The sequence below is a fragment of the Arachis hypogaea genome, chromosome 20, assembly GCF_003086295.3.
Source record: "Arachis hypogaea cultivar Tifrunner chromosome 20, arahy.Tifrunner.gnm2.J5K5, whole genome shotgun sequence".
In the NCBI taxonomy this organism is placed as follows: Eukaryota; Viridiplantae; Streptophyta; class Magnoliopsida; order Fabales; family Fabaceae; genus Arachis; species Arachis hypogaea.
Window position 1 is genome coordinate 2,098,955 of NC_092055.1, and position 14,697 is coordinate 2,113,651.

At 33.6% G+C, this 14,697-nt stretch overlaps 2 protein-coding genes across 3 annotated transcripts; both read left to right on the forward strand.

Moving 5' to 3' along the window:
* The first annotated feature begins 582 nt into the window (after positions 1 to 582).
* On the forward strand, positions 583 to 7,118 carry LOC112785010 (ABC transporter B family member 9-like). The gene is made up of 12 exons (XM_025828412.3): positions 583 to 902; positions 1,863 to 1,917; positions 2,024 to 2,199; positions 2,557 to 2,778; positions 2,864 to 3,102; positions 3,287 to 3,812; positions 3,891 to 4,164; positions 4,303 to 4,936; positions 5,072 to 5,300; positions 5,392 to 5,658; positions 5,742 to 6,005; positions 6,194 to 7,118. Exons 1-12 carry the CDS (start codon positions 636 to 638, stop codon positions 6,836 to 6,838), a joined length of 3,798 nt encoding a protein of 1,265 aa, XP_025684197.1. The 5' UTR covers positions 583 to 635; the 3' UTR covers positions 6,839 to 7,118.
* Positions 7,119 to 9,720: 2,602 nt separating this feature from the next.
* Positions 9,721 to 12,718, forward strand: LOC112784607 (uncharacterized). Of its 2 annotated transcripts, XM_025827876.3 has the most exons (9): positions 9,721 to 9,992; positions 10,367 to 10,447; positions 10,640 to 10,689; positions 11,104 to 11,181; positions 11,705 to 11,762; positions 11,851 to 11,900; positions 12,003 to 12,111; positions 12,193 to 12,254; positions 12,381 to 12,718. In XM_025827876.3, exons 1-9 carry the CDS (start codon positions 9,909 to 9,911, stop codon positions 12,421 to 12,423), a joined length of 615 nt encoding a protein of 204 aa, XP_025683661.1. In that variant the 5' UTR covers positions 9,721 to 9,908; the 3' UTR covers positions 12,424 to 12,718. The 2 variants fall into 2 exon arrangements, with proteins under 2 accessions (XP_025683661.1, XP_025683662.1); XM_025827877.3 differs by lacking the exon at positions 11,104 to 11,181 and having other exon boundaries at positions 9,770 to 9,992.
* The last annotated feature ends 1,979 nt before the right edge of the window (positions 12,719 to 14,697 follow it).

Consider the following 14,697-nt stretch of genomic DNA (forward strand, 5'->3'; position numbering starts at 1 on the left):
GATAAGCTAGGAAAATAATGATATAATGATTATTCAAATTTTAATTTTAATATATTTAATTTCTATTTTTCAAATAATCTCAAACTTGTTTGTTCCCCACACTACTCTCTATAAAACAGCGTTAAACAAAAGCAAGGATTATGTGCCTTGCAACATTCCCATCCATTTGACTCCTTTAATTACGATCATCAATTCATCATGTTTGGGAGTATTAAAGTTAGGAAAAAAATAAATTTTTTTTTAATTTTTAGTGTGTTTAATAAAATTTTAATTATAAAAATAAAAATATTAAAAATTCAAAAAATATATTTTTAAGAAGTATAATTTATAGCTCAAATAGCATAGTCTCCCATACTCAATTAAGAGGTTGTGAGTTCAAGTCTCCTATCTTTTGATAAAAAAAAAAGAAAGAAGTATAATTTATATTTTTAAAATTTTTTTAAAAAAATCACTATCATCATTAAAATCTTTCGAATATTTAAAATTTAAAGGTTAAACCCTAATTAACTAGTACGCATCACTATCATCATTAATTATCTTTTTCTCTAAGTGACTAATATATATTTTTTGTTACTACGTTACGTCCCTCATATTATTCTCCCATAATTTGTTGTTTCTTATTTGGCATAGCAACCATGAAAACTGAAGAAGCATCGTCTTCTTCTGCAACACCGAACGGCGATGGAGGACGAAGACGGAAGAAGAACAAAGCGAACCAGAAGGTTCCATTCTACAAGCTTTTCTCTTTCGCGGATCGCCTCGACGTTATATTGATGATTGTTGGAACACTCTCTGCAATCGGCAATGGCATGTCTCAGCCTCTAATGACTCTTATCTTCGGCAAGCTTATCAACACTTTCGGTTCCGGTGATCCATCTCATATCGTCAAGGAAGTTTCAAAGGTACGCTTTTTCTCTCTTCATATATGCTTCGCTCCTTCCTCAGCTCGTTATTAGGTATCTTCATTTTTTTTTTGTTCTCTTTCTTCTGCTGCTTCTGTTTTTGCTTCCGATTAGAATCAACATCAACGACCGTGTCTTCTTCTTCTTCTTCTTCTCTTCTTCCATTTTGAGATGATCCGCGAGATTCAATGCATTAACCTCCACAATCTCCTTTGAAACCAGTGGAATCGCGCCTGAGCTGTGCTTCACTCGCAATTTCCCCTTCTTCGAGCTTCTGCTGCTACGCCGAAGCATACATAAATCACGATCAACAATGCCACCACGATCGCCAAGAAAACCAGCACTAACACGTACAGCTTCAGACCTAGAAATGTAGTTCGGTTGGTTAGCTCCGGCAGAGCACCGGCGGTGGATTCCGTGGAGGTTGCTGCCATTGCTGCGAGTAATGAAGAGGTGTAATGAATTCTCTCGGGAATCGGGAGTGTGTGTGGTCGTTAACTAAGAGCGTTTGGCTTGTGAGAAAACTATAATGAGATGGGATGTTTGGAATTTGGAAAAGGAAAAGAGAAAGGAAAAGACAAAAAAAAAGGAAGAGTGGGGTTTCAACTTTGAAGTTTCATCATTCACAAACGATTTTTTTGTTGGTCTTTTGCATTACTTCAAGTTTTGGTGCGATAGGGTTCCTGTGTTCCTTGCGTTAGTTTTGATTCTTGCGCGTAGTTAATAGAAACAAAATCAGCAAACATATCACCTGTTCTTAATTTAATATGAAAACATAAAGAGAAGCCTTATGTGTACTGATGAATTAAGTTTTGTAGAGTAAGAAGAAAATCTAAAGGGTTTAGAATGGAGGAGAATATCGTATAAGCATTTTCATGGTGCATCAAATTTGATTGGTGTATTAATAACGTACCATGCATTGCATTTATTTATATAATATCATTGAATGTGTTGTTGCAGGTTGCAATACTGTTTGTTTACCTGGCTATTTGGTCTGGAATTACATCGTTTCTTCGTAAGATAACAATAATCTTCTCTTCCATGCTTCTTTAATTTGAATATGATTATGTAAGCATTCTGATATATGAGATTAACTTTGTGAGAGAACAAAAATGTTGCAGAGGTATCTTGTTGGATGGTGACAGGAGAAAGACAAGCAGCTAGGATCCGTGGTTTGTACTTGAAAACTATATTGAAGCAAGACATTGCCTTCTTTGACACTGAAACAACAACCGGAGAGGTCATTGGTAGAATGTCTGGCGACACTATTCTCATTCAAGATGCCATGGGAGAAAAGGTAATAATGAACACACCAACATGATTCCCTTCTTTGTTGTACCTTCATAAATACTCTAAGATACGTTGGTTGTATCTAAATAAGTAAAAAAGCTTTAACAATTAATCAGCCAAATAAGTATATTTTATTGTGTTTATACCTTAACTGATATTTATCTTTAATAATGAGGGTATTATTCTTTCTTTCACTCAAGAATTTGTATTTTATGTCATTTATTTTACTAATGGTGTATCATATCTTATCATCTCTATATTTGTTATATCACAGCTTCGGTATTTGTATCGTATCTGCATCTCGTATCATTATTTGTTCTTTATAGGCTATCATGATCTTAGAAATTGAACTTGATGATGACAGGTTGGGAAGTTTATTCAACTTGGTTCAACCTTTGTTGGTGGCTTTGTGATTGCCTTCATAAAAGGATGGAGGCTCGCTGTAGTTCTTCTTGCATGTATACCATGTGTGGTGGTTGCTGGTGGAACTATGGCCATGATGATGGCTAAAATGGCTAGCCGAGGACAGATTGCGTATGCAGAAGCAGGGAATGTTGTTGAACAAACAGTTGGAGCCATTAGAACTGTAAGACACTGAAAAACATGGAACACCCTATATAGGAACATTAAATTAGTTTGTTTTAGATTTTAATTGACTTATATCTGAGCAGGTTGCATCTTTTACTGGGGAGAAGAAAGCAATAGAAAAGTACAATATTAAGTTAAAAGTCGCATATACTACAATGGTTCAACAAGGAATGGCATCAGGTATAGGACTTGGAGCACTTCTGTTCATTATCTTCAGCACCTATGGGCTTGCCATGTGGTATGGTTCCAAGCTCATCATCGAGAGGGGATACAATGGTGGAACAGTAATCAATGTAATCATTGCTCTTATGACCGGTGGAATGTAAGTTGATAACTGCAATTGAATTAAATTACTAGCACTGGCATAAGATTGTTTGGGCATTAATTTTATTTGTTACTCCGATTCCTCTGTCTAACAATAATTGTTAGATTGAAAAAAAAAAGATAATTTAGCAAATTAATGTGTCTCATGTGTGCGGGTAGATTAACTTCTATTACATTTACAGGTCACTTGGTCAGACATCTCCTTGCGTAAATGCATTTGCAGCAGGCAGAGCAGCAGCATTTAAGATGTTTGAGACAATAGAAAGGAAACCAAAAATTGATGCATATGACACAAACGGTGTTGTCTTGGAAGACATTAAGGGAGATATTGAACTCAAAGATGTTTACTTCAGATATCCTGCTAGGCCAGATGTGCAGATCTTTGCTGGATTCTCATTATGTGTTCCAAATGGCACAACTGCTGCTTTGGTTGGTCAAAGTGGCAGTGGCAAATCAACTGTGATAAGCTTATTGGAAAGATTCTATGATCCTGATGCTGGAGAAGTACTCATAGATGGGGTCAACTTAAAGGATTTCCAACTTAGATGGATAAGAGAACAAATTGGTTTGGTTAGTCAAGAACCTACTCTTTTTACAGCTAGTATCAAAGACAACATTGCTTATGGAAAAGAAGGTGCAACTGACGAGGAAATAATGACAGCAATAACACTTGCCAATGCCAAAAAATTCATTGACAAGTTGCCGCAGGTATGTCAGTATTCAAATTTCATTGCCTTTTTTTTATGTTTGGTCATGGTAAATGAAAGTTTATTGTTATGTTTTCAGGGAATTGACACAATGGCAGGGGAGCATGGCACGCAACTTTCTGGTGGCCAAAAGCAAAGAATTGCCATAGCAAGGGCAATTTTGAAGAATCCTAAAATTCTGCTTTTGGATGAAGCCACAAGTGCATTGGATGCTGAATCTGAACGTGTTGTTCAAGAAGCCTTAGAGAAAGCCATGTCAAATAGGACTACCGTAGTTGTTGCACATCGTTTAACAACTATTAGGAATGCTGACACTATTGCAGTGGTTCAACAGGGGAAAATCGTAGAACAAGGTAATACACATGGTTTCTTTTTCCTAAGACAAAACTAGTTTGAAACGTGTTATGTTGTATCATTATCATGTTAAATTTTCATTCTTGCAGCATGTTCAAGCTATGTTTATCATTTTTTGCATGTTTCCTTTTTTGTAGGGTCTCATGATGAGTTAATCAAGGACCCTGAGGGTCCTTATTCTCAGCTTATTCGCTTACAAGAAGGACAAAAAAATGAGGATGAAGATAGCAGAATTTTTGAAGCAGATTTAGATAGAGCTTCCTTCCACAAACCATCGAATTTGAGATCATTAAGCCGAGGTTCATCAGGGAGCAGGCGTTCTCATTCAAATAACATTGTTGCCCCTTTAACTTCACAAAGTTCAGTACAAGAAATAGGTGATGGCGACGTTGAAACTGGTGAACGAAGTGATAAGAAGCGCAAAAGCGTTTCAATGAAACGTTTGGCCTATTTGAACAAGCCTGAACTTCCTGTGTTACTGCTTGGAGGCATCGCTGCAGCAGTGCATGGAGTTATATTCCCCATATTTGGCCTATTGCTTTCATCAGCCATCAAAATGTTCTTTGAGCCTCCACATCAGCTAAGGAAGGATTCTAGGTTCTGGTCACTTTTGTATGTTGGTTTGGGTTTGCTCACTCTCATGGCTATACCAGTGCAGAATTACTTCTTTGGGATTGCTGGTGGAAAACTCATTGAAAGGATTCGCTCGTTGACATTCCAGAAGGTTGTGCACCAAGAAATCAGTTGGTTTGATCATCCTGAAAACGCAAGGTATGGCAGCAGCATACCAATATTTCACTTACAAGAAGGAAATATGAAAACATGGAAATATTAATCATCATGTGTTAATTTAATTCATTTTTATTGATTTAATCATTTAACAAAAAGAAATGAATCAACTTTCAGTGGTGCAATCGGCGCAAGGCTATCTACTGATGCTTCAACAGTGAGGAGTCTTGTCGGTGACACATTGGCCCTCATTGTGCAAAACATATCCACAATCATAGCAGGCCTAGTTATAGCTTTCACTGCTAATTGGATTCTAGCTTTTGTAGTCCTGGCTGTGTCACCATGTGTTCTCATCCAAGGATTCCTTCAGATGAAATTTCTAAGAGGGTTCAGTGCTGATGCCAAGGTTAGCCTACTTTCCAGATTTTGTTAATTTTCCACTAATGTCACCATGTTTCGTACACAACATGATAAGATTCTGTTATTGCGTGGTACAGTTGATGTATGAAGAGGCAAGTCAAGTGGCAAATGATGCTGTTGGTAGCATTAGAACCGTTGCATCGTTTTGTGCAGAACCAAAGGTGATGGATATGTATAGGAAGAAGTGTATAGGACCAGAAAAACAAGGTGTAAGGTTGGGGCTTGTTAGCGGAGCAGGATTTGGTTTCTCATTTGTTGCTCTATACTGCACAAATGCCTTTTGTTTCTACATAGGATCTGTTCTTGTGCAGCATGGGGAAGCAACATTTTCAGAGGTTTTCAGGGTACCTACCATCACTCAAAACACCTTTTGAATGATTCACTTTCTTCTTTTGATGTGGTTCTTATTTTAAGATTCCATGTGCAGGTTTTCTTTTGCCTCACAATGACAGCAATCGGCGTTTCCCAGACTAGTGCCTTGGCACCAGACACAAATAAGGCCAAGGATTCCGCAGCTTCAATATTTGAAATCCTTGATAGCAAACCAATGATTGACTCCAGCAGCAATGAGGGAATGACACTAGACAATGTTGTTGGTGCCATTGAACTTCAAAATGTCAGCTTTAGTTACCCAACAAGGCCTGACATCCAAATTTTCAAAGATTTATGTCTAAGCATCCCTGCTGGGAAGGTAATCATCATCATTACTTTACTATTCTACTAACTAGCCCTTTTGGCTGTACTACATTTATAAAAGGCCTCTTGAAAATTGTTATTTTAATATAGTAATGATCGTACTTTGTGTTCATAGATGATGGGAATTATCAATTATGTTAGCCCCAAAAAGCAACAGATCTTACTATATGTCTTTTTTTGTAGACTGTTGCATTGGTTGGAGAAAGTGGAAGTGGAAAATCAACAGTGATCAGCCTCTTAGAAAGATTCTACAACCCTGATTCCGGACAGATACTCCTTGATGAAGTGGACATCACTAAGTTCAGAATAAGCTGGTTGAGGCAACAAATGGGTTTGGTTGGTCAAGAGCCAATTCTCTTCAATGAAAGCATCCGTGACAACATAGCATATGGCAAAGAAGGATGTGCCACTGAGGAAGAGATCATTGCAGCAGCAGAAGCAGCCAATGCACACAATTTTATAAGCTCTCTTCCGAAAGGATATGACACTACTGTTGGTGAAAGAGGGACACAACTCTCTGGTGGACAGAAGCAGCGTATTGCCATTGCAAGAGCCATGCTTAAACAGCCTAAGATACTATTGCTCGATGAAGCAACAAGTGCACTTGATGCTGAATCAGAGCGTGTGGTTCAAGAGGCTCTAGATAGAGTGAGTGTGGACAGAACTACTGTGGTGGTAGCTCATAGGCTTTCAACAATCAAAGGTGCTGATATCATTGCTGTAGTGAAGAATGGAGTGATTGCTGAGAAGGGAAGACATGATTCTTTGATGAAGATTGAGGGTGGCACTTATGCTTCCTTGGTAGCTCTACATATGAGTGCATCCTAAGATAATATTCCCTCTGAGAAAAAAAAAATAAATAGAGAGTAGAACACGCCAAATCCAGGGAACACTTTTTAAAAAAAATTAAAAAGATATTTGGAGAACCATTTTCTTTTAGTAGAATACACATTAGAGTTTATCTTTGAATTCCTCTACTTGTAGATTTTTCCAGGATTGATTGATTGGAGTTTACCGTTATTTTTATCTTTTTGTAACTTGTAATTTGATGATATATTTTTTTAATCAAATTTTGAGAAATATAGTAAAATCACAATATTTTTCACTTTATTCATTTTCAAGCGAGAATATTTTTCCAATGCATTGTTGCTGTCTCAAAATTTATTAAAAATTAAATTTAGACCAGTTAGATCGTAGTTGTTGATGGAATCCTCCTTGTTGTTCTTGACGGAATCTTCTTTATTGTTCTTGATGGAAATGAGATCTTCTTCATTGTTCATCTTGATCGTGAGTGTTGAAGGTGTAGTAACTAGAGAGTATGCAAAACCAATGATGATTGAGAGAATGTTGTCGTTACTATATTAATACTGTTGCTTAATCAATAATTAGGTTGTATTCGTTGCAATTTTACAAATTGCATTTACAGTTACTACTCTCCCTACTCTTAATTAAATCCTACTATTAGTTGAAGACAAGTTTACATTTATACATACAAATGCTTTAATAATTTGTCATGCATAATTGATGCTTAAGCTGGTGGAAGAATAATGCAATGCAATCTCATGCATAACTAAAAGGATCACAAGTCAATATCGCATTTAACTAATATACTTATTAATTCATTTTCAGCTAATTGTGTCAATTACCAAAAAATGATATATAACTAGCTTAGCTAGGTGTGCTTTTAATTATGGAAAAGTCTAGGGGCCAGCAACTTTGTTAAATTCTGATCAGCATGTAACCAGTAAAAAAAAGTGAGCCATTGGATGAAATTTCACACCAATCTCACACCATTAAAACCATCATTGATGACTATTTGATGGCTACAACTCACAAAAGTTACTGGCCCCTAGTATTCCTCTTTAATTATTATGCATGCTAGCTAATAAGTATTGAATTTTGAATCCATTTTTTAAGGTTTATTCTAAGCCATCTCCACAACCACTACTATTAATCTAAATATAATAAGGGGTAAAACAACACATACATACATTTGTAGTAATATAATTTATCTGTGATCTTCTAATATAAAAGTTCTTCAACTTCCAAAAATGCATTTGGCACGTGGTTTTAATCAATTATAATTTAGACTTTTCTTTATCATTAAAGAGGAACAATGTTAGTATAAATTCACCATTTTTCGTGATGTGATTACTACTGGTGGAGCTAGGGAGTTTTTCATATTGATTTCTATTTTCTATTGTAAACTACATTTAGATATGGTTCCTATTAGGAATAATTTCAAAGTCTTAAATTAGTAAAAACTATATGTACTATTTGGATTATGCTATTGAAATTATGAGAGTTTTCAAGAAATATTTTATTACACTTTTTTGTTATTTATTATATTTTCAACAACATTTCTCATTCTCTTAGGCTATGAATAAAATTTATAAAATTAGAATCTTAACTAAATTAAATATTATTAATGTCACTTAAATAGGAGGCAGTATTTATGACCAAAATAAAATACAATTATATTTTATTAACGACTTAACATGCACTACCGTATCTGTTTAGTCGCTTTTTTTATTAAGTTTAAAAAATTATTTTATATTTTTATTTTTAAAATTATAAATAGAATACAATAATTAACATGTAAAAATCACCTAATCTCCAACCATTATTTCACAATTCACATAATAAAATTCACTTAAAAAAATATAATAAGAACCAACCATTTTCTAAAATTAAAGCATAACCATAATCAATACTAATATTATCTAATAACACCAAATATTTAAATCAATACAAATAATACAATATTATGCATCTACTAAAGTCTTATGCATTTTAAACATAAAACGTTAACTTATAATCTTATAATGACTAATAACACAAAATATTAAGGTTTATAATATTTAAATTTCACATAAGAATAGCCATCATCTATCACTAATAACACAAAATATTAATTGTGTATGATGACCGGGCCACCAGACCGAGTTCGGGTGACTCGAGTTATGGCCCGGTCCTGACCCAAAATAATGACCGGGTCTATTTTTAAGACACTTACCCGATCCTAAACCCGATGAAATCACACCAAATTAACTCCTAAAGTGTTCGGGGCCGGACCGGGTCTTCGGGCCAGACTGGGTCATGTACACCCTATCTTAGGCCATAAATAAAATTTATAAAATTAGAATCTTAACTAAATTAAATATTATTAATGTCACTTAAACAGGAGGCAGTGTTTGTGACCAAAATAAAATACAATTATATTTTATTAACGACTTAACAGGCACTACCGTATCTGTTTAGTCGCTTTTTTATTAAATTTAAAAAATTATTTTTATATTTTTATTTTTAAAATTATAAATAGAATACAATAATTAAAAAAAATTATAAAAAATAAAATATCTTAAGTTATTTAACATGTAGAATGTATAAAATAAATCAATTTGAATTAAAAAGTATTATTAAAAAAGAACTACGTTATTATTATGCCTAACAAAATCAATATAAAAATTTATTTATATTATTTATATATTAGTTATTTATAAATCTTATTAAATTTATTTATTTTTTTAATTTTATTTAATTTAAAAAAATTTAAAAATTTATATTCAAAATTTTATTTTCTCAATCCTATTAACATTTTATTTTTAAATAATTTATTTTCTCAATCATATTAGACAATTTTCACCTCAGAATTGTACCAAAAATAAAAAAGAAAAAATATAAAAAAAATAATTAAAATCATGTGATTTGGTTTTCATTTGTTGTTAGGACTTAGGAGGGAAAAAAGAAGAAAGAAACAATACGGCGTCGTTTAGGTTGATATGGCTCTGTGTGTCGCATGGGTACGCGAATTTAGCTGAACTAAACTCAAATCGAAAAGAAAAGAATCAAAATTTGCTGCATTCATTTCTTTATTTGAACTCGAATAGGAAGAACGATGGCGTGCTTACATGATCACAGTTGCGAAGACCACGATTGTTCCACCGATTGGTCGCTATACAAGCACATCGACCTCTCCAAGGTTTGTCCTTTCTCTCTACAAACCCCCCCCCCCTTTTCTCCCAAGAACCTATTCTTAATCAAATTGAGTCAATTGGGGTAATCTAGTTTGTTGATGATATTGGATTTTAGTTTACTGAACCCATGGTTTGGATTTGGAGTATATGTATGCACTATAACTGAGTGAATCACATTGAAAGTGTAATGCACAGTTAGTGCTTGACAAAATGCCTAGCTGGGTTTTGCTGTTCATTTTGATCATGCTTAGGTGTGTTTATGTGTGCTTATATAGTCTCATGGTTTGTGTGTCTTTTAAAGCAATTATTAATTGGGAGTCGTAAAAAATTCCTCTGATTCTTCCAATGATTCTGTTAAAAACATAAAATCATTTTTCAGGTATCTGCTTTGAATGAGGCAAGACCAGGAAGTGTTAAGTCAGTTTTTAAAGCTTGGGAGGAGCGTCTGAATTCTTCTGGGGTAATACATTCAACAATCCACTTTAGCTCCTTTTTTATTTTCACATTGAATGAAATGAACATCTCGCTTCCATTGTGTCATGTTACTTTTATTTCTATTGCTAGATACGAGAGTTTCGAGGTTCACTGTTTCTGCATTCTGGTCTTTTAACTTATAATGATATATCCCTTTTGGCCGTCTTGTTTTCAACAGGAACACTTGGAAAGCAACGAGGGTGATCCTGAGTTACTTGTTTTCATTCCGTAAGTTTCTATTGTCTGAACAGTGAAGCCTTTTGTGTTATGTGAATGCTGAACTGACAGTTCTCATGTTTTAATATGCTATATTGACTATATTTTTTATTTTACTGTTATTATATATATACTGCAGATTCATGAAGTTTATTGCATATAGATTTTCATTTCTATTTTATTATTTTGATAAATGTACTGTTTGGCAGTTTATGACTGCTAGAAGGCCAAAGGCCAAGATTATTTATTTAATTTTTTGGGGAGAGACTTCTTTTCATCGTAATGGTTTTCCATTGCATTCCAGCCATGAAATTCTGCATGTTTCCGTGTTCAACTTTCTGCTAAATGCATTAATGGTACTTACTTTTCTTTTCAATCCTATCAGTTCTTATGGAACCTTTTCTTTTTGGATTCTTTGTGAAATAGATTTACTTCAGATGTCAAAATTAAAAGCATATCCATAGTAGGCGGAGCTGATGGGACAAGTCCTACTAAAATGAGAGCGTAAGTTGTTTGGTTTTGGAGCAGCTTTTCCATTTAGGTGCCTTCCCTTTGCAAGTGGAATTTGGTAGTAATTCCTGAAAATAATGTTTTAAGTTCATAGATAAGTATTAGCCACCACAACTTTAGTTTTACAACAACCGACTTTGATTGTCACGAGTCTTTTGCCTGCTTAAAGCTGTAATCTGTTGCTACTTGTATGATTTCTTGCTTATATTCTCTGTTGGATGTTAAGAAAACAATTCAAATATGTTAGAAAATACTTGTAAGATCCTTTAGTTGTACTGTTATAAATGACTAGGTGTGCTGAAGCTCACATCTAGCTTGTGGAGGAAAGGTTGTAAAATGAAAGACGAAAATGTAGATAGATGGCTATATGCATTTTGGCATTTTCCTTATTACTTGCTTTTACATAGGTGTAATGCAGTCTAGTTTTGGACCTAATTCAATAGACTTGTCATCTCTATGTAATACCTACTCTTTGTAAAGTACTTGATTAAGCGACTGAAACTTTGAATTCAATTAGGTTTATCAATCGGGATGGAATTGACTTTTCAGATGCACAAAGCATGCAAGCCATTCAGGTAATAGGTTCTTTAAAAGGATTTCAAGGAATTCATTGATTGATCCAACTCCACAACATGTATGAAACTGCTGTTTTATTTCGTGAAGGAATGGGATTTGGCTGAGAATATGCAAGGAGTATTGGAATACCAGACAAGGTAATCATGTTGCACTTGTCACTTTTGTACTTCCATTACATTAGCTTGTCAGCACGTGTCCTTGCTTTCTTGGTATTTTAATATATCAATCCTTTTCATTAGATATTCAAAATTTCAAAGTGTGGGAAATATTACGCTGCACTTTCCTGACAATTTTGGAGCCGATACAAGCAAAATCCACTATATTGGCCTTAAAGGCGAAGCCACTCAGGTACTTTAACTTCTAAATTCAGGGCTATTAGCTGAATTGTGTGCATTCATTACCCTGAATAATTACTTTCTTATTGTACAGTTAAAAAGGGATGTGGTTGCAACTATTGTTTATGAGGTTATGCCAAATCCTTCTGATCACAAGTAAGTATTGAACTCTTAACATGATTTTACTACCAATCCATTTTTTGTAATGCTTCCAAGTTCCAATGTATAGCTTTGTTTAAAAGCTTGGGCTCCTGAGCCTTCACTTTCCAATTTCTTTTGTAGGACGCGTGCTGAAAGTGGTGGCGGTTTTTCGCATGTCGAATAAGCACGGCTAATTGGCTATGGTGTTATTTACTCACAGGATAACCTTCTGAAATCAACTAGCTTACCCCCATCATATTTTCTCCTTCCTTGGGACAAAAGAGTACAGTTGGATAATTACAATCTAAGTTGAAGAAATAACTTTGATATATACATTTCATATGAGATTCTGTGACACAGACTTGTTGATCTCGATGATGGAATGTAGGATAGTACAAATCCTACACATCATGAAGAATATGGCCTTTCGGCAAAAAGCTAAGGAAAAAGGTTGGAATATGAATTTCAATTTTATGTAATTGATGCAGATTGCTAATGGTTGAGACGCAATGTTTTTTGTTTTTTTCCGAAAGAAGCGAATCTAATTCGTTCTAGCTTAGTAAACTAGGAAAGTCGTGTGACACTAACCAGTGTCGAGGGAAGAAGAATTCTGAGATATCTTGACTATGAAAAAAATAAAGAAAAAAATTTGTGTGGATAAAATTGTAAACGAAAATGTTAAAATATATTATCAATGTGCCTTTTTGATTGGTGTAGTTAACAACTTAACAATAGCGACAGTGATAAATTTGAAATGATAATTTATTTACATTTGTCTTGCACAATAAAAATAATAAAATATACAAGCATGAGAAATAGATTCCGAATATTCCTTGCTTATTTTGAATCGCAGTCCTACTATTTTCACTATAATTATTTCCAGTCATTATGCCTTTCTCATTAAGATCAAAGTGAAAAATAAGAATTTTTATGAGTGCCTTCCATCTAAAATAAATTTATATTAACAAAAGTAACTATTTCTATATATTTTATCTTATGTTAACAATGAGTACGAATCACAGAAATAATTCTATAAATTAAAAAAAAAAGGACAAATGTCAACTTTTTTTTTTTTTGGCAATGACCAAATAGTAACTCTAAATGTGATTTAAAAGTCATTGGCAGTATCTACCAAAAAGAAGTTATGTACAGAAAATATTATACTTAATCGAAGCAGTAATATGATGATTATTTTCTAAATTCATCCTACGGTATATCCAACATTGAGTTTTTTTTTATAAATAAATTAAAAATAAATTTTGTTTTCAAAAAAGATCTAACACCTTTGTTACCCAAAATTGAGTTTTTTAATTTTGATATGGAAAAAGTGACGGAGTTTCACAGCGTTATGGGGGTTTGGGGTGTTTCACGGAGATGTGACGGCGTTGTCGAAGAAATCGGTGGCACCGATGGGGGTACAGAAATCGGTGGCAACGATTTCAGGTTGCGGATGGGACGCAAATCGGTGACACCGATTGGTGACCCCTTGCCACGCGTCACGCATGCAGATGGGTTGTGGGTGGCCCGTGACTCCTATGCGCGTTTTACCCCTCAAAACCCGTGTTTCCTATCTCTTTCACCCTCCCAACACTTTCTCATTTACTCCCACACACAAACTATCCCTTTCCCCTTTCTGCAACGCCTAAACCCCACCATTTCACCATTGTTGGACCACCAAAAAGCTCAGTAAAAAATTTGAGTAAAAGTGCCAAGAAGAAGAAAAATTAAGGAAGTAAATCAACCAGAGCTTCATATTGTTAATTATCTTGGAGATCCAAATTATGTAAGTTTTTATTTTTTAATAATTTTATTTAAAATTAATGATAGTGAGAATTTTAAATTTTATTAGCAATATATTAGAATGGCATTAAGTAGAAATTAAACATGTATGTATGTATAATTCTATTATTAGGTGGTTAGAAATAGAAATTAACATAGAAATAAACTTTGTATGTATGTATGTATGAATGTATGAATGATATGGCTAGTTAGTATATTATCAGTATTAGTAATTGAGTTTAATTAATTATTATGATGAAAAATAAAAATTTAATTTATTATTTTATTTATGATCTGTAACAATTGAATTTTAATTTAGTAAAATTTAAACAATAAATTAATAATAACTAAAATTAGATTTTATGTTATGTTAGGTGTTAGGTGTTAGATGATAATAATAATAATAATAATAATATTTATAATATTAATAATAGTAATAACTAATTAGTATGTATGCTGTTTGAATAATAATAATAATAATAATAATAATAATAATAATAATAATAATAATAATAAATTAGTATGCTGTTCTATATGAATAATAATAGTAATGAAAAGTTATAATTATAGTAAAAAAATTAGTATTATAATCTTCGCTTTCAAATTCACCTTCGCTTTCACTATTATAATCTTCCAATTCAATGTTACGGTCCACTTCAGATTGTTCAAACTCAATATA

Coding starts and splice junctions, on each gene's coding strand:
- LOC112784607 (XM_025827876.3), top strand. CDS start 9,909: ATGGCGTGCTTACATGATCACAGTTGCGAAGACCACGATTGTTCCACC. Junction 10,690..11,103: donor GAGTTACTTGTTTTCATTCC/GTAAGTTTCTAT, acceptor TTTGTGAAATAG/ATTTACTTCAGATGTCAAAA. Junction 11,901..12,002: donor GTATTGGAATACCAGACAAG/GTAATCATGTTG, acceptor CCTTTTCATTAG/ATATTCAAAATTTCAAAGTG.
- LOC112785010 (XM_025828412.3), top strand. CDS start 636: ATGAAAACTGAAGAAGCATCGTCTTCTTCTGCAACACCGAACGGCGAT. Junction 1,918..2,023: donor TGGAATTACATCGTTTCTTC/GTAAGATAACAA, acceptor AAAATGTTGCAG/AGGTATCTTGTTGGATGGTG. Junction 5,301..5,391: donor GGTTCAGTGCTGATGCCAAG/GTTAGCCTACTT, acceptor TGCGTGGTACAG/TTGATGTATGAAGAGGCAAG.